Genomic DNA, 19,409 nt, shown 5'->3' on the forward strand with positions numbered 1-19,409 from the left:
GCTAATGTCATATTTTTCTTCAGATGAAGCTGCTCCTGAACACATTCTCGCACTTGCATTTCCAAATCGCAAGTAATTCTAGGTGACATGCTGGTCTACCCTCAAAATTTTGTCCTTTTCTGTGCATGGTCTCTTTGTAAAATATTTTCTTCCATCTGCTAACTGCATTATACACAAAGGAATGAAAGCATGAGAACTGGTTCATCACATTGTGAGTTTTATTTAGAACATGCAAAAGAAAAATGTCTGTATTACATACACCAGTCATCTCACTGTTACACTGATGACACAGAACTAACTACTCAACCAGATTACGTGTTTGCATTTGAGATGCCCAATACAATGTTACAGAGCAGGAGAATATCTCCATCTGTTAAGTGAAACATGTATCTGTTTAGTGAAACTGGAAATCCTCCTTTAGTGGAGATGGATGTTCTTGCCTGGATCCTGACAGAATGGGGTGATGAGTAGAGGAGAGGTCGGAGATGACTTTTCCAGAAAGGGAAGGGAGACAAAAGGAGATGACAGGGGCATCAGGTGAGTGGGAGATGTGGACATCACAGCAGAAGCCTCACAAAGGAATGAAGCAGATCTGGTAAGGAGGAGGCAGAGAAGCCAACCCATTGACAACTGCGGTGGTGTCAATGTCCTTGGGGTCAACAACAGACTTCAAGGTAAACTTCTGTAAGATGGTGGTCAGGAATAAAAACAGCTCCATGCGGGCCAGGCCCTCTCCTGCACATGCCCGTTTTCCTGAAAATAACAAGCGCACAGAGGAGATGATCCTTGAACACTGTGTTTCTGACGTCAGAAAAGGAATGTATAACATACTGGATGGTATCACTTACAAGGAGAATACAGAGAAACCAAACAAAAGGTCAAGAAAAGTCAAAACTGGCAGCTGAACACAGAACTCAGCCACACAACACAGGACGGGAAGGGAACTGGAGAAGGAGCAAAAGAGGGAAGGGATGAATCCAAGGGATATGGTGATGGCTGGCGGGTGATACAGTGGCAGGAGAACTATGGGGAATACGATGATGTATTGGAAAGTGGAAATGGAAAAAAGAGAAAGGGAATTTCAATAAATAATTGATGACAGGGTGAATGGATGGATGGAACGGGATGGTTGGATATAATTGGACAAAGGGTTGAAACACGTGCTCTGACTTGAATGTTAAAGGAACAGGTACCCTCCTTACAACAAATGTTTACTCAGTATCAGCACTGTACTGAATAGTTCATTAAGGATTCTCAAATTATAACTGCCTGTTTGACACCTCAATTTTCCAGCCATATCTTTCTAGAAACACATATTTTGGCCGTGCTTTCTTCTGCATGGATCTGGTGGCTCATGATCTTCTCATTCTTCACTGTCTCAGTTCTGCACTCCACATAGACCTGCTCTCTGCCACTCTCCAATGCACCGCAAAGTTTTATATTACAGTGCTGTTCCTTTGGCAAGATGCATGACTCTTATATTTTCAGGCCCTCATACTAAATCATTTCTGAATTTGAAGAATTGGATCAATTCCCCAGTTCTGCAGTGATCTGGCTCAACGAGAAGACTGCATCATGAGGAGGGAAAGTGCATGGACACAGGGTTCGGTGCTCCTGCTAACAGACAAGCGCATCTGCACCAGCCTTGGAGAGGGTACTGTGGAAGCTCCTAACAATCCTCACAAGGTGTCTTGTCCTCTGATGCACAAAGAATACAAAAGACACACTACCTGCTGAAAAAGCCATGAAGTAGTCACTCTTCTTAAAGTTGCCACTCTCGTCCAGGAAGTGACCAGGGTCAAACACCTCTGGGTTGGGGAATTCTTTGCTATCATGCAGCACAGAAGTCAGCGACACCAATATGGTGGTGCCCTGGAAGAAAAGATTTAAAATGTCTTCTGAAGCCGTGGAGCTTCATGAAAAACCACAAGTCATTTAGTTCAATCTTAGCATCTGAAGATTAAAAAAAGCCTAACACCATGAAGGAAAGGGCATTTTAAGTCAGCCAGAATAAGTAATAACAAGAACGAGCATATGACCAGTGGCCGTGATGCTGCTAAGTGGCACCTGAAGTAGTGAGTGCCCGGACCCTCAGGTGCCAGGCCTCTGAAGTCATTCTGTTCATCATATTTAGACCTGGGGGTATTTCCTCGTCAGTACCTTGATTTTATCATTTCACTGTTTACTCATCTCATATATGGATTATGCTTACAAATGGAAATCTCTGTCTAAGCTTGAAATATCTGCAGTTATCCATAGACCTGTTGTAATCAGACAATCAAATTAAAAATAACTTATGTGATAAGTAAGTACAGTAGCAACTACACTGTCTTTATCACTGTGCCAGCAAGTGGTTTCTATTAATTCAAAAATATGGGGTATGGAGCTAGAAGGAATTATGCTCACTGAAATAAGCCAGAAGGAAAAAGAAAAATATCAGATGATTTCACTTATAACTGGAATGTAGGGGAACCAAATAAGACTTCAGTGTAAAAAAAAATAATAACAGTACAAACCACAACAAAGCAAAAACAAACAATTATAAACCAGAGACATACTGCAGGGTAGGAGGAGGGAGAGGGGTGAGAGGGACGGAGGGCGGAGCACAGGAGACTGTGGTGATGGTGCATGTGTACCATAGGGAAGGAAATTCTATGGGGGACTCAATCTGAGGGGGTGGAGGAAGCAAATATTGTCTAAAAAAGTGCTAAAAATTATAAACGCTAAAATAAAAAAAATATGGGATAGATTTCATCATAGATTGATCCCAGCCAAAGACAGAAAGGATGACAAAAAGAGGAATATAGTCATTTTGCAACAACTATCTTATGATCATTAATTCAATCGATTGTTATCAAAGGATTTAGGATTGGATGAACGGTTAGGTAGCACCATACTCACAATCTGGCAGTTACCACGATATTATGTGGGGAACATAGCATGGCCATAATGGAATAAGTGACTTCATGTGCCCTCAGCTGACTCACTGGGTTTCAGTGGGACATTCAGAGCACTATGTACTTCTCTGGGCAAAATCATAATGGGAAGCTAGTCCCTAGGAAACTTTGCCCAACATAACTCTGAGGAATATTTTTGTGACCACAGCCAGACTCTTCACAAAGCTGAATGAACTAAAAGAAACAAACAGAGCAAAGACAACTGACCCAGAAAAATAAATAGAAAAGACAAACAAACTACATGTGGTTCCTTGATGGAATACAGAGAAAAGAAAAGTTATTCTGGGATACTTTAGGGAAGCTGGGAACACTACATAGGCTGCACATAGGCTGCACATTAAACATTATTTCATAATGGTAACTCTAGTGAAATCTGCTTTTCTGTCTAAAAATCGTTCTTTGGATATATACATTGAAGACCTGGGGTATGCAGGGTAGATGATTTCATCCATTACATATTCATTTATATACCTTTAATGTGTTCAGATTTTTTTAAATTTAATGCAAATTTGTAGAAAATTCCATTCCCTAAGTTTACCATATAAAAATTCTATATTTCTATTGGAAAAATTATTCTGCTTATATTGAAATAATCAAATATGAAAAACATTTTTAAGATACAAAAAAGCAAAAAAAAATACAGCCAATATAATCTCATCAAGTGTTGTTCAAACAATGGATACTCATACCGAAGCATGACCACTACTTCACCACTGCTTTTGCATGAGTAAAAATTAGTTGAATGGATCAGTATTAAACATGGGAACTAAAATGATAAGTTTCAAAAATAAATGGAGGTATACCTTGAACCCTGGGCTGGAAAATTTCCTTCAGATGGGTCCCAGAAAAACACAAATCACCTCACATCATTTCAAAGCGTGCTGTTAGACAGACACGGAAAAATAACAACCCATGTGCAATCAAGTCTATCCTATGTTTTTGGTTAGCCCAGGAGGTAAGCATTTTCCATTGAAAAAAAACTGAGGCGGGGGGGCGGAGCAACATGGCGGCGAGGAGACGCTGCGAGTAAGATCTCCCATTAAAAAAAGTTAATAGGGAGGAAAAGCGCCAGGTCCCAGTGAGAACTGGGACACGGAAGATAAACGGACAACTCCAGCAAACTGCCCAAAGAAGAAAGTTGCCATAAAAGAGGACGAGAAGGGAGGGAAGCGCAGAACCCTGCTCCCCTCCCCCGCCCACAGAGGCGGCACTCTCCGACCGGCAGAGACGAGGGAAACAACGAACCAAAGCGCCCAACAAGAAAAACGGATGCAGTAAGTGGGACTGTGAGTGGAAAGGAACTATTTCAGCCACCGCACCCCGTGAACGGGAGCTGGGGCGAACCCTGCAGGATCCGCCGCGGAGGTGAGCTCCGGGCGCCATTGAAGAGAGCCCCGCCCCCCAGGAGGAGACCAGCACCAGCACACAGCCCCGGCCGCCCGGTAAGCTTGCGCGAAAGCGGCGCTCGGATTGCAGCTGCCCAGGTCCCCGCGCCTGCGACCTAGGCTTGCAGGGAGACAGCGGAGGCCCTCCCTGAGTGAGCAGGAACAAGGTGCCCAGGCAGGGGAGCGGGATTCAAAAGGCGCCATTCCCGCGCCACTGATCTGGGCTACAGCCCGCGTCCTGGAACTGAGGGCTTTGGAACTGAGACCCGGGCAGAGGCCCTCCCTGAGTGAGCAGGAACAAGGCGCCCAGGCAGGGGAGCGGGATTCAAAAGGCGCCATTCCCGCGCCACTGATCTGGGCTACAGCCCGCGTCCTGGAACTGAGGGCTTTGGAACTGAGACCCGGGGCACGAAATTAGGGGCGTGGGTTCCCCTCGACGGTGGGGCACAAGGCAGACACAGCACCCCAAAGCCGTTGAGGTGTACCCTACCATCCCCGCTCTGCTCCCTGTCCCACGGGGTGGAAAATCAGCTCCCCAAGGGCTCTAGGAGAGATCTCTGGTGCCACCTAGCGACTTGACCCCAGCACAGGCTACTGAAGGAGCTAGTGGCCAGCTGGGGAGTTAGCCCACACCGGGCCCCTTCTGAACAAGTAGTCTGAGCCCACAGGGAGAGCGAGCACCCACAGCCGGGGCAGACCAGGCGTGCAGAATAGTGTGCCTGAGACCAGAAGCGCAGGGAGTGTGTCCCACATCACCATTTTAGAACAGGGACATTTATACAGTAAAGACTACCTGCAGAAGGCTTCCTCAGGAGCCAGAGGTGAGCGGGGGAAGTTCGCCCACGCCAGACCCCCTCTGGCCTGCAGTCCAAGCCCAGAGGGGAGCAGGAACCCACCGCCGGGGCAGACCAGGCGCACAGGGGAGTGTGTCCCCACATCGGCATTTTAGAACAGGGACCTTTCTCCAGTAAAGGCTGCTTGAAACTGACAGATGACTCCTGGAAGAACCAGAGGGGAACAGAGAAGCCCACCCAAGATGCCGGCAAGTCCCAACAACACAGTGTCCCAACGCATACGGCAAATTAGAAAACAGACAGTAGGGAGGAGAAGAACCACACGCAACCTAGCAACTCTCCAGAGAAAAAGCACACCACAAAAAGAAAGCCAGCCCCCAGATTGCAACGACAATAACTTGGAAGAATTTCTGAGCCTTCCAGAAAGAGAATTTAAAATTGCCGTGATTAAAAAACTGACAGAAGTCATAAAGGAAAACAATGATAAGGGAAAAATAATCAACGATCAGAAGAATGCAATTGAGTCCCTAGAGAGGGAAAACAATGGTCAGAAGAAAGAAATTGAGTCCCTAAAGAGGGAAGTAAAAGAAATGCAGGAGATCAAAGAATTAATGGAAGAACTAAAGAATTCTGGGAAAAGCAATGAAAGCAGAATAGATGAAATGGAAGAACGAATAAGTAATCTTGAAGACACAGAAATAAAAAGAACCAAAACAGAAAAGGAAAGAGAAGTACGAAGGAAAAAGAACGAAGAAAGACTTCGGGAACTATCTGACTCCATGAGGAAAGGAAATATAAGAGTTATAGGAATACCAGAAGGAGAGGAGAGAGAAGTAGGAACAGAGAAAATATTCAAAGAGATAATTGAAGAGAACTTCCCAAATGTGAAGAAGGAGCTGAAAATTGATATACAAGAAGCAAGAAGAACACCAAACTTCCACGACGAAAGGAAAAATACAGCAAGACACATAATAGTAAAGCTCCCAAGAATCCAGGACAAGGAAAAAATAATGAAGCTGGCAAGAGGGAAGAAACAGATAACATTCAAAGGAAAACCAATCAGGCTGACATCAGACTTCTCCGAAGAAACACTACGGGCAAGGAGAGAGTGGAGGGACATAGTCAACAGACTCCAAGAAAACAGATGTCAACCAAGAATACTCTATCCTGCAAAGCTCTCCTTCCTCTTTGAAGAAAGAATATGGACCTTCCCAGACAAACAGAAACTCCGGAATTTCATTGCAACTAAACCCCCACTCCAAAAAATACTACAAGGAGTCCTAAAGCCAGAACCTCAGAGCGACGAATAACAATGAAAGAAGGCCAAAAAAAAAAAAAAAGTTATTAAAAGAATAAATAAATAAAATCAAAGGAAAGACAAACACAATGGCAAATACAGATGCTAACATATCAATATTAACTCTAAATGTAAATGGACTAAACTCTTCAATAAAAAGACACAGAGTTGCAGCCTGGATTAAGAAACAAAACCCAACCTTTTGCTGTCTCCAGGAAACACATTTAGCTACAAAAGATAAAAATAGGCTCAAAGTTAAAGGATGGAAAACAATCCTACAAGCAAATGGACCAAAAAAGAAAGCAGGAACAGCTATACTTATATCAGATAAAACAGATTTCAAACTCAAAAAGATAAAAAGAGACCCCAATGGTCACTACATTATGATCAAGGGGACAATACTTCAAGAAGAAATAACACTCATTAACATATACTCACCAAACGAAGGAGCACCAAAATATATCAGACAACTGTTGTCCTCTCTGAAAACAGACATCAGAGAAAACACATACGTAGTGGGAGACTTCAACACACCACTATCAACAATGGATAGATCAACAAGACAAAAAATAAGTAAAGAAACCAAAGCTCTAAATAAAGACCTAGAGCAATTGGGCTTAACAGACATCTATAGAACACTAAACCCCAAAAAAACGGAGTACACATTTTTCTCAAGCGCACACGGATCATTCTCCAGGATCGATCACATACTGGGGCACAAGACAAACATCAACAGATACACCAAGATTGAAATCATATCAACCATATTTTCTGACCATGAAGGCATCAAACTAGAAATAAACCATAAAAAGAAGGCAAGGAACTTTCCTACCTCATGGAGATTAAAAACCACACTACTGGAAGACCATTGGACTAATGAGGAGATCAAAGAAGAAATTAAAAAATTCTTTGAATTGAACGACAAGGAGGACACCAATATCCTAAATGTATGGGATGCAGCAAAAGCAGTAATAAGAGGAAAATATATAGCAATAGAAGCTCACATCAAGAAACAAGAAAGAACGCAAAGAAACAACCTAATCTCGAAGCTCAAAGATCTAGAAAAAGAACAACAAAAAAACCCCAAAACCAGTAGAAGAAAAGAAATAATAAAAACCAAAGCAGAAATAAATGAAATTGAAACTAAAAAAACAATCCAAAAGATCAATGAAACCAAGAGCTGGTTCTTTGAAAAAATCAATAAAATAGACAAACCCCTAGCCAGGCTCACAAAGGAAAAAAGGGAGAAAGCACAAATAAACAGGATCATCAATGAAAGAGGAGAAATCACAACGGACACAGCAGAAATCAAAAGAATAATCAGTAACTACTATGAACAGTTATATGGAAACAAGTTTAACAATCTAGAGGAGATGGACAAATTCCTACAACTCTACAATCACCCAAAGCTAGATAAAGAAGAAATAGAACACCTAAACAGACCAATTACAATTAGCGAAATTGAAATGGTAATCAAAAACCTCCCCAAAAACAAAAGCCCAGGACCTGATGGATTTACAAATGAATTCTACCAAACATTCAGAAATGAATTAGTGCCTATCCTTCACAAACTCTTCCAAAAAATTGAGAAGGAAGGGACAATACCAAACACGTTCTATGAAGCCAACATTACACTAATACCAAAACCGAACAAGGACAACACAAAAAAGGAAAACTACAGGCCAATCTCCCTAATGAACACTGATGCAAAAATCCTCAATAAAATTTTAGCTATCAGAATCCAACAATGTATCCATAAGATAATTCACCACGACCAAGTTGGATTCATTCCAGGGGCACAAGGATGGTTTAACATCCGAAAATCAATCAACGTTATCCAACACATCAACAAAAAGAAATATAAAAACCATATGATAATATCAATAGATGCTGAGAAAGCTTTCGACAAAGTGCAACACCCATTCATGATAAAAGCCCTTGAAATTCTTGGGATACAAGGAACATACCTCAACATCATAAAGGCCATCTATGACAAGCCAACAGCCAGTATCATTCTCAATGGTGAAAAGCTGAAAGCAATTCCATTAAGATCTGGAACAAGACAAGGATGTCCACTCTCACCATTGCTTTTCAATATAATACTGGAAGTCCTAGCCAGGGCAATAAGACAAGAGAAAGACATCCAAGGAATCCAAATAGGAAAAGAAGAAGTCAAACTATCACTATTTGCAGACGATATGATATTATACATAGAGAACCCCAAAAACTCCACAGAAAAGCTAATTCAACTCATCAATCAGTTCAGTAAAGTGGCAGGATACAAAATCAACACGCAAAAGTCAGTAGCCTTCCTATACACAAACAATAAATCTGAAGAAGAAGAAATCAAAAAGACCATCCCTTTTGTTATTGAAACAACAAAAATCAAATATTTGGGAATAAATCTAACAAAAGAGGTAAAGGACCTATACAAAGAAAACTATAAAACACTGTTAAAAGAAATAGAAGAAGACACAAAGAAATGGAGAGACATCCCCTGCTCATGGATTGGAAGAATAAACATTATTAAAATGGCCATCCTTCCAAAAGCAATATACAGATTCAATGCTATTCCAATCAAAATTTCAATGTCATTCTTCAAAGAAATAGAACAATTATTGATGAAATTCATATGGAATCACAAAAAACCCCGAATAGCCAAAGCTCTCCTGAAAAAAAAAGAAGGGAATGGAGGCATCAGACTCCCAGACTTCAAACTATACTACAAAGCCATAATCATCAAAACTGCATGGTATTGGAACAAGAACAGACATACAGACCAATGGAATCGAATAGAAAATCCAGAAATAAACCCACAGATTTATGGTCAACTAATCTTTGACAAAGGAGCAAAGACTATGCATTGGAGCAAAGAAAGTTTGTTCAATAAATGGTGCTGGGAAAACTGGGTCGCTACATGCAAAAGAATGAAGCTTGACCACCACCTCACACCATACACAAAAATCAACTCAAAATGGATTAAAGAACTAGACATAAGACCTGAAACCATAAAATATATAGAAGGAAATATAGGCGAAACACTACGTGATTTGCACATCAAAGACATCTTTACAGACACATCACCCAAAGCAGTGATAGTGAAGGCAAAGATAAACAGCTGGGACTATATCAAATTAAAGAGCTTTTGCACAGCAAAAGAGATAATAACAAAAACAAAGAGAAACCCCACCAACTGGGAGAACATTTTTGCACCCAACACTAATGATAAAGGACTGATCACAAAAGTCTGCAAAGAGCTGATGAGACTCAACAACAACAAAGAAAATAATCCAGTCAAAAAATGGGCAGAAGAGCTTAAAAGAAACTTCTCTGAAGAGGAAATGCAAATGGCCAACAGGCATATGAAAAAATGTTCAACATCACTTGTCATCAGGGAAATGCAAATCAAAACTACCATGAGATACCATCTTACACCAGTGAGAATGGCACATATTAAAAAAACTAGCAACAACAAATGTTGGCGAGGGTGTGGAGAAAAAGGAACTCTTCTGCACTGTTGGTGGGAGTGCAAACTGGTCCAACCACTGTGGAAAGCTGTGTGGAGATTTCTGGACCTACTAAACATAGAGCTACCATATGACCCAGCAATTCCACTCCTAGGTATTTACCCAAAGGACACAGAAACATCAATTCCAAAGAACACCTGCACCCCTATGTTTATAGCAGCACTGTTTACAATAGCTAAGCTTTGGAAACAACCCAAATGCCCAAAAATAGATGACTGGATCAAGAAGATGTGGTACATATATACCATGGAATATTACTCAGCATTCAAAAAAGATAAACACATGCAATTTGCTGCAACATGGATGGCGGTGGAAGGGATCATGCTCAGCGAAATAAGCCAAAAAGAAAAAGAAAAATACCGGATGGTCTCACTCATAGCAGGAATCTAGAAAACTTAAATAAGGGACCAGGAAAATGAATAACTATAAGAAAGTGAAAATCAAAATCAACAAAAAACTATGAACCAGAGACACTTTTAGGGGGGCGCGGGCGGGAGGGGAGGGATTGGGGTCAGAATGGGGGGCTGCAATTGTATGGGGAATATAACAATAAAATTTATAAAAAAAAAAAAAAAAAAAAAGTTAAAATGAATAAAAGATCTCAATAATTTAAAAATTATTGAAATAATGTTGGGGGGTTGGCTACAATAAACATGTTATTTAAATTAAAAAAAAAAAAGAAAAAAAGAAAAAAAACTGAGGCAGAATAAATATCTTTGGCACATGAAAAGTGTATGAAGTCTAAACTTGGGCTTTCATAAAATTGAGAAGTTGTCACCCACATTTGTTTACAAATGTCTGTGATGGATTCCCTGCTACAATGACAGAGGTCAACACTGGCATCAGATACTCCAAGCCCCATAAAATTTGAAATGTTTAAAATCTGGCCCACTAGGGAAAGTTTTTTTACCAGCTTCTGTCTTAGACTGTACCTTGATCCGTGGATCCGGTTTGGATTAGAAAACAGTATGTAAATGGTAGAAGGCACACTCAGCCCTGCAGTGCTGCCTAGTCTATGTCAGTGTATCCCAAAAAAAGGGGAATGATCATTCCCAATTGGGGCAGATGGGAAACATGTACAATCCTACTTAGCCCACTGCCCCATTTTTATTGGCCTTGAAATAGCAGAATGAGTTCAATTAAATATTGCTCTTTGACCCCAATATTCCACAAGAACTCTTCTCCTCATTATGTCCTATGGTGAAAAAAGAGAATTTGATCCTAATCCCTGGAACAAACTGTAATCATCAGGAAAGTACACCACCAATCACAAATGTCTCTTACACATATAAATAGAAAGGTGCTATTATCAAAATTTGGTCTCAAACAGAAACAACACAAAACCTATCAACCTGACACATATATGATTTTTATAATTTGCTCATCTAGTCCAGAGGATTGGACCCATGCTGTGAAAAGAGGAACTTCTGAGTAGAATCATGAGTCAGTAAAAGAACAACCAACCTACCTTGGGGATGAAATAGTTCCTGAATCTGATGTCACGGGTCACTGCATGGGGCAGGGGTATGGGGACGATGTCAATGTGTCTCTGGATCTCGTGCACCAAGGCTTCCATGTAGGGCATGTGGCCCTTGTCCTGCATGCTGGGGCTCCGGTGTCTGCCAATCACACGTTCTATCTCCTCCTGCGCCTTTGCTGACAAAACACAAGTAAGACTGATGAGAAAAGAGAACACCCATCACATCTGCATATCAGTTAAGGGATACATGGAGCATTGTATCAGTCTCCCGACATCATTAAAAACTTCAGCCCTGTACCAAGAAATATACCTAGACCTAGAGGGATAATAGCCACAATATAGATACATATAACTCTCTTATAAGCTAGAATTAAGATACAAATTTAATACTTATATATTAGCACAAATGCAAGTTTCCTACCTATGATGCCAGAGTTGTTCACTCTCTGGACTTTATTCTCCTACTGCTGAATTTCAGGAAACAAGCTAGAAAAGGAGCTAAGAGTCTCTGAATTCAAGAAACAGATTTTCTTACCTAACCTATTTCCACCTGCCAGTGTCTCTGAGGGCAAGGTCTTTTCTTTTTCTTTTTTTGTTTTTATATAAGAACCAGGGTACAGACCAGATGCATGGGAGGGTGAGAAGATTCACTAGAAACAGAGTGGGGAGCAGCACAGGCAGAATGATGAAATACACTGCTGAGGGGAGCAGCGGGCGGGACAGGAGAGGTCTGCAGTGCCATATGGGACCCTCACTGCAGAGCCTGCGGACAGCTTCACAGTGTGGAGATCAACCACCTGCACCACGAGGGCAGGTCCGGAGGGCAAGGTCTTTTAGATTCAGCTTCTCTACATATTTTTTTAAATTCTTATTTATTTATTTATTTCTCTGTTTGTTTGTTTATTTGTTTATTTATACAAGCACTGGGTACAGTCTGAAGCGTGGGAGAGTGAGAGAATTCACCAGAGCCAGAGCGGGGAACAGAACAGGCAGACTGACGAAATAACTGCTGAGGGTAGCAGTGGGTGTGCCAGGAGAGGTCTGCGTGCCATGTGGGACCCTCGCCCACGGCTGGGGATCGAACTGGCGCTGCAGAGGCTGCAGACAGCTTCGTAGCCCAGCACTCAACCGCACGCCACCAGGGGAGGCCCCCAACTTCTCTACATATTAAACTTCTCTCATTTTATTGGATCAAAACAAATACCTGATAAAACGAGTTGTGGAGGGAATCTGGGCAGGGAAAGTTACCTTCTGCCTCCTTCTCCTCATTCTTTTTTGACTCTGCCAATGCTACAACCTAGCGGGATACAATAGACTTCTTCATATATGTCTGACATTTACATGACAACTTCTACCTTTCTACTAAGTCACCATCACTGATCAAAATGCTATTTGTGATTTAGAAACTGTATTTGGTAACTGTTTCCTGAGTTAGTCTGTCTAGATTTCAAGGACAAATTCTCATTTTTCATTGGCTATAGTCATTTCAGCAGGTTCCTCACAGGATAATATAATGCATGTTTCTATCCATAATGCATAACTGCAACTTATTAAATGTAAAACATAAAGATCTTTGTAAAAGACAGAAAAGCACGGACCCACAAAATTCATTTTGGCAAATATCACGTTACTGGACACAGACTTCTGAATTCAAAACCTTCATGCACATCTTAAGACTGAGTTGTAGAAACACACATATGTGATTTAATTTTTTGACCACTTCCTTGACTGCAGAAATTATCTCAGGCAGACAACAAGATTTCAAAGCTTTCCACTTATGTTTAATAGGGAAATTTTCATTTTTTTTAACCCGGCTTTAGAACATGCATTTTCAGAATAGGAGAGATCTCGGATAATTTACCTACTTTCAAAGGGACCTTTTCTTAGGAAAACCAATATGCAGTCCCAGGTTGATTCATATGGACGTGCCTGCCACAAATAAGCTCCAGTGAAATGCAGTCACTACCTGATGGCTTTTCTGACTGCCCATGGAGACTTCACTCCTATTCATCCTCCCATATTATATAAAGATGTCCCATTATTATATTCATTACACTTGGGAACATTAAGCTCATCAGATAGATAATGAAATAATGAAGGTTCTCTAAGAGAAACAGGAGGCAATGAGCACTTGCAGTGTCTTTCAGCAACTTCCCTTAAACTCACCCTGCCCACCATCTTGGTCATACCTGTGACCTCTGGGTGCTTCAGCAGCAGGAGGAGAGCATATCTCAGGGTGGTGCTCGTAGTCTCTGTCCCAGCTCCAAACAGATCAAGCACAGTAAATGCCAAGGATTCTAGAGTTAATTCCAAGTCTTGATTGTGTTTTTCCTAGGAATGATGAAATGACTTGACAAATTATTTTGCCAGAATTATAGTTAGTCCAAAAATACTCAGACTGTTACAAATTTTTCACCAAAAAATCAACTGCATGTTCAGTTCTAAAAAAATTCCCATATGGTATTCAAAACACTGAAGGTCAGAAGACTCAAGTATCATTTTCTACTGCCTCACATGTAAGGCAAGCAAGGTGTATCAAACTCTTCGCTGGCTTTTTTACAGTAATTACATTATGCTAAATTCATAATGAAATACAAGGGAACCAGAACATCCAAAACAACACTGAAATTGGTATCTAGAAACAAGATCAATGTATTCCACTTAATTAGCTGTTTAATTTTAAGACTTCCATAATACTTAGTGTACAGACACATACAATGTAGGTATGAAAGAGCTTGGAAGGCTTAGCCACCAACCATTGAAACATCCCTGATAAATACAGAACAATTCCATGAACCATAACACAAGCAATTAAGTAGAAAAACAACTGTCATTAATTTTTACCTTTTCCATTTTGATAAGGAAGCAATCAATAAAGTCCCGAGGATTACTAATATCAAGAGAGGCTTTGTGTTCCAATGTTTTCTCCAAAATATAACTTTTTATGTATGCAGTATTTTTAAATATTTTGTTATGACTCCCGGGAAAGTAGTCAAGGAGAATAGGGAACATATTACAGATCTAGAAGAGAAAATTAGAGTTTACTCAATAAAAAAAAATTACTGAAAACTTATATGACATAGACAAGGCTTGGGTAGAGACTACATTATAAATACTCATAAAATGTGGTCTCTATCTTGAGGAAAATTTTTATCTTACACATGTATAATTTTATAGACAGCTAAGAGTGTTGGAGAGAGACATTTCTGATCAGGGTATCATTTTCCATTCTCAAACATCACACTTATACCACATGCTAATTTTATATAAATTCCCTTTATGCTTATGTCAATACTGGAAATATGGATGGCATAAATTACTATGACTAAGACAATAGCGGTGAAGGAAGATTGGGAATCTTACATAAAGCTCGGCATAGTTAGTCTCAGCCATTTCTATATATGTTTAGTAGCCTCAAACACAGAATCAGTACTTGAGAACAGGGAGAGTACTGAAGATACCAGGAAACAAACCTCAACATTTTATGTGTAATGTAACTGCACAATTGTAGTGAAGTGACATTTTCTAGACATACCATTATGTATCAGGCAGACAGCAAAACACATTGGAACAGCACAGGGGAAATTGTGAGATTTGTTATGGGCTACGTACCATAAAATCAATCAATTCATCATCCCCAAAACAAGTACCTTCACAGGTAGGATCCCATTTGATGCATCAAACACCCCAGCCCTAATATGTGTTCCTTGCAGCTTCTACTGTCTCGACTATTTGTCCTCCTTGAAAGAGATACTCTTTTTCTTCCTAAATTTGCCTATTTCTGCCAACAATGTGAATTAGACTTCTTGAGAGTTAACAGGATGACAGAGTTCTGGGGGATGGAAGTCTTTCAACAAGGTCCTGGGGTCTATTTCATTTTTTGGACATGGTTTGAGGAAGTTACCAAAGAACATGGAATCTGGGTTTTGAAGTGTAGTAGAAACAACATGAAATAGTGTCAATAGGATTGGATTTAGGTCTGTGTTCTGAGAATATGATTTCTTTTGTATCTTTAATTGTCTAGGCCATCGTTCCCAGATGACCACTCTCTGAGGCTGAATCTAGGCAGGACTGTGGTGCTCACGCATTCACTTCACAGCTTGGTCATGCAGAGATCTGGACTTCTTAGACAAAAGAACTAAATGATTCCTCTGAAAAAAGGATCAGGACCTCACCTGCATCCATGGAGAGCTCAAAATCAATACATTTTCATTGAATCTTTCCATTATGTTTAAAAGCATTGGATCTTTATAATCAAAACGATTCTGGAAAATTATTGAGCAGATTATATTGCAGGGTGCACAGGCCAAGATAAAAGTAGGATCACAGGGTGAAGCTAAAAAATCAGAAACATTTTGAAAACACTATTAAACAAAATACACACACACACATATATACAGATAGGAAAACACTTTGTTTTAAGATAACAGGAAAAAATATTTATGGAAGTTCATTGCTTTATATATAAATTCCTTTAATTGCAAGAGACATCATTTATAAAAGGAACATATCAGTGAATGTAGACTAGTGCAGGCTCTATGGAAAACCGCATGGAGATTTCTCCAAATATTGAATAATAGATCTTGCTGCACCTCCCCCTGCAGTGACCTTTAGGGCTAACCGTCCCTAGGTCCGGCTGGGCGACCAGCGCGCAGGGGGAGAACAGCAAAACCCCCTGAAGACATACCTGCTGCACCTCCCCCTGCAGTGACCTTTAGGAATGGCTTTCGCCACGGTCCCTAGGTCCAGCTGGGCGACCAGCATGCAGGGGGAGAACAGCAAAACACCCTAAAGCAGGGGAAGTACAGAGAAGTTCCCTGAAAAGACAGAGGCTTATCAAAAGATAACGACCACCAGGAACCACTACAAGAATGCTAAATAACCTTATCCTGTCTTTCTAGAACTACAAACTTTAATCCCTTATTGTCTTTCTAAACTTCCTTCTTTCTTCTATAAAGGTCATTGCTTGTTAATTAAAAAATCATGAAATCCTTAAAACAAGGCTGACTCAAATGAAACATTACTAAACCCTGTAATAATTAAAATATAGTATAGGTAAAAAAGTAGTTAATAAAAAATACGATTATATAGTTTAAAAACAAAACTAATGGTCTATCTACTTAGGAATGAGGCTGAGTCCAGATTTAGATCACCGCCCTGTCGGTGATAGGCTGAGCCCATGAGCAAGCTCATTTCATTGATATTCATTGTTCCTGTGCTTTTGGAAAACATATATATACTGGTCACAAACTCAAAGAAAATTACACTCAGAGTTTCACTCTTGAAGTGTGTCTGTTTGTCATTTCTTTCACCGACGCCCTGACCACCCTGCACGCTTCTCTCAACCCTGAGGTGGCCTCATCGTCGACTGCTGTGCTGGTCCGCAGCAAGATTTACCATATGATCCAGCAATCTCTTTCCTAAGTATCACCAAAGAATACAAAAACACTAATTTGAAGGGGTATATGCACTCTACGTTTACTGTAGCACTATTTACAATAGCCACGGTTGGATATAACCTAAGTATCTATCACCAGATGATGGATAATGAAAATGGGATATGTATACACGAGGGAATACTGCTCAGCTAGTATTCAGGTCTGAAATCTTGCATTTGAAACAACATAGGTGGAACGGAGAGGATTATGCTAAAAAAAGAAGTCACAATGTAAAAGATCCACTGGATGATTTCATGCATATGAGAATATAAAGAAACAAAGCAAAGGAACAGACCCAAACAAACCCTTGAAATCTAATTGCAGAACTGAGGCTACCAGAAAGTAAGGTAAAAGAGGGGAAGAAAGGAGGAAGTGTTGTAGAGCAACCCCGATGCCTGACTGTGGGTCCTCACCCGCGCGCTTAAAAGGACTTATCAATGCTCTACTGCAGGCACACGTGAAAGGTTAATAAAAGGTTTATTTACAAGGAAAGGGGAAATGAGGAAATGTACAGCTCTGGGAGAAAAGCGGGAGACAAAGTTTTAAATGAGTCCTACCTGATCCGCTGATCAGGAATCCCAAAATGGCGCTCTCAGAGTTGGCCGCCAGCCAGGAGCGGTGAAGCCAGGAGGCGAGCGATCGCGAGCCAGAGAGAGCCCAAGGCCCACGTGTTTGGTTTTTTATACCCAACCTGGCTGCCCAACTCCACCCTCAGGTCCCAGCCACCCTCCCTTGGTGGTGATGGGATTTGTCTTTCCCAGAGTCTTGATGGCTTTAGTCTGGATTGGGGGTGGAGTCCACAAAGCCTGTATGGGATTAACTCAGGACATCACTTCCCCCTAACAGAAGGAGCTCATGTACATGGTGAAGGAATAAGGGTGCTTGGGTGGGAAGCATGGTGTGGCAACATACGATGGCAGCACTGTGAAGCTATAGCCCTAAAGCATACACAGTGTTTTCAATCATGGTCTCCATAACAATGATCATAAAAATTGAAATCAACTTATCACTTTTGCATTAACCTGGGACTTATGGTTCAACCTAGCTAGTTAAATAGTGGTTGTTTTTGAATATTCTATTTACTTCCATTGTCTTTGTTCATAACACTTTCTTATTGTTAAGATTTATTTTATTTCTTTATGCATACAAGAGCAGAGGTGTAGCCCAGAGGTGTGGAGGGTAAGAGGGTCTACCAGAGACAGAGTGGGGAACAGAACTAGCAGACTGACTGGAATACACTGCTAAGGGGAGCAGTGAGCACGACAGGAGAGGTCGTGCCATGTGGGTAATTCCCTGACTGGGAATGGCTTCAGTGTAGTGCTGACACTTAACCCCTTGAGCCACCAGTGAGGCCTTAAAACCATTTTTATATAACTGTTAATAAAGTTATTAGGGCTGAGCCTCACTTGTACACAAAGTCTACAGAGAGTTAAGCTTCCATACAGATAGAGGGAATAGTTAAGGACTTGAAAACTTTTTGTTTAATAAATAAATACATGAAATACACAGTATCAGCAGAGGGCAAAGGAAAGAGAGGGAAAGATTATGGGTAAAATCATGTACTTGAAAGAATAAATACAAAAGAGTCGGACACATCAATTTGACCTACAAGAAATTAAACAAGTGAATAGAAATTATAAACACTAGGCCTTCCTTGTGGCGCGAGCAGTTGAGCACCACACTATGAAGCTGTCCGCAGTCTCTGCAGTGCTGGTTCGATCCCGGCCAGAATCCCTCATGACGAAGCAGACCTCTCCTGTCCCGCCTGCTGCTCCCCTCAGGAGTGTATTTCGTCAGTCTTCCTGTTCTGTGTCCCGCTTTGTCCCGGTGAATCCTCTCACCGTCCCACGCATATGGCCTGTACCCAGATTCTTATATAAAAAATAAATAAATCTTGATGTCACCGGAGGCAGAGCAACATGGCGGCGAGGAGGCGCTGCGAGTAAGATCTCCAATTAAAAAAAAAAGTTAATAGGGAGGAAAAGCGGCAGGTCCCAGTGATAACTGGGACACGGAAGATAAACGGACAACTCCAGCAAACTACCTGAAGAAGAAAGTTGCCATAAAAGAGGACTAGAAGGGAGGAAAGCACAGAACCCTGCTACCCTCCCCCACCCACAGAGTTGGCACTCTCCGACCAACAGAAAGGAGGAAAACAACAAACTAAAACGACCAACAAGAACAAACTATGCATCAAGCGGGACTGGGAGTGGAAAGGAACTATCTCAGCCACCACACCCTGTGAACTGGAGCTGTGGAGAACCCTGCAGGATTCGCCGCGGCGGTGAGCGAATGGCTCCAGGCGCCATTAGAGAACAACAGAGACCCCCGGAGGAGACCTGCACACAGCCGTGGGCCGGCAGGTAAGCTTGTGCTGAAAAGCGGCGCACTTGAAAAGCAAACGCGGATCGGGATCGTGGCTGCCCAGGTCCCCGCGACTGTGACCTAGGCTTGCGGGGAGATGCGCGGGGACTCTCACTGAGGTGAAAGCCCCTCAATGTGTAACCAGGAACCAGGCACCCAGGCACAGG

General features: G+C 41.3%; 1 protein-coding gene across 3 annotated transcripts in view; it reads right to left on the minus strand.

Annotated features, from left to right (window-relative positions):
- Positions 1–571: 571 nt before the first annotated feature.
- LOC311179107 (cytochrome P450 2C9-like) overlaps positions 572–19,409 on the minus strand; it is a gene marked incomplete at both ends in the record, with an annotated part of 28,106 nt that continues 9,268 nt past the window's right edge. For 2 of the 3 annotated variants that reach the window (XM_084246036.1, XM_084246035.1), the window contains 6 exons: positions 572–753; positions 1,731–1,872; positions 11,429–11,616; positions 13,630–13,771; positions 14,285–14,461; positions 15,616–15,776. In XM_084246036.1, coding sequence (XP_084102162.1) covers positions 572–753; positions 1,731–1,872; positions 11,429–11,616; positions 13,630–13,771; positions 14,285–14,461; positions 15,616–15,776 — 992 coding nt within the window. The remainder of the gene's footprint in view (positions 754–1,730; positions 1,873–11,428; positions 11,617–13,629; positions 13,772–14,284; positions 14,462–15,615; positions 15,777–19,409) is intronic. The other variant, XM_084246037.1, reaches the window with a different exon arrangement.

The sequence above is a fragment of the Talpa europaea genome (genome assembly GCF_964194135.1).
Source record: "Talpa europaea genome assembly, chromosome: 10".
Taxonomy (NCBI): domain Eukaryota; kingdom Metazoa; phylum Chordata; class Mammalia; order Eulipotyphla; family Talpidae; genus Talpa; species Talpa europaea.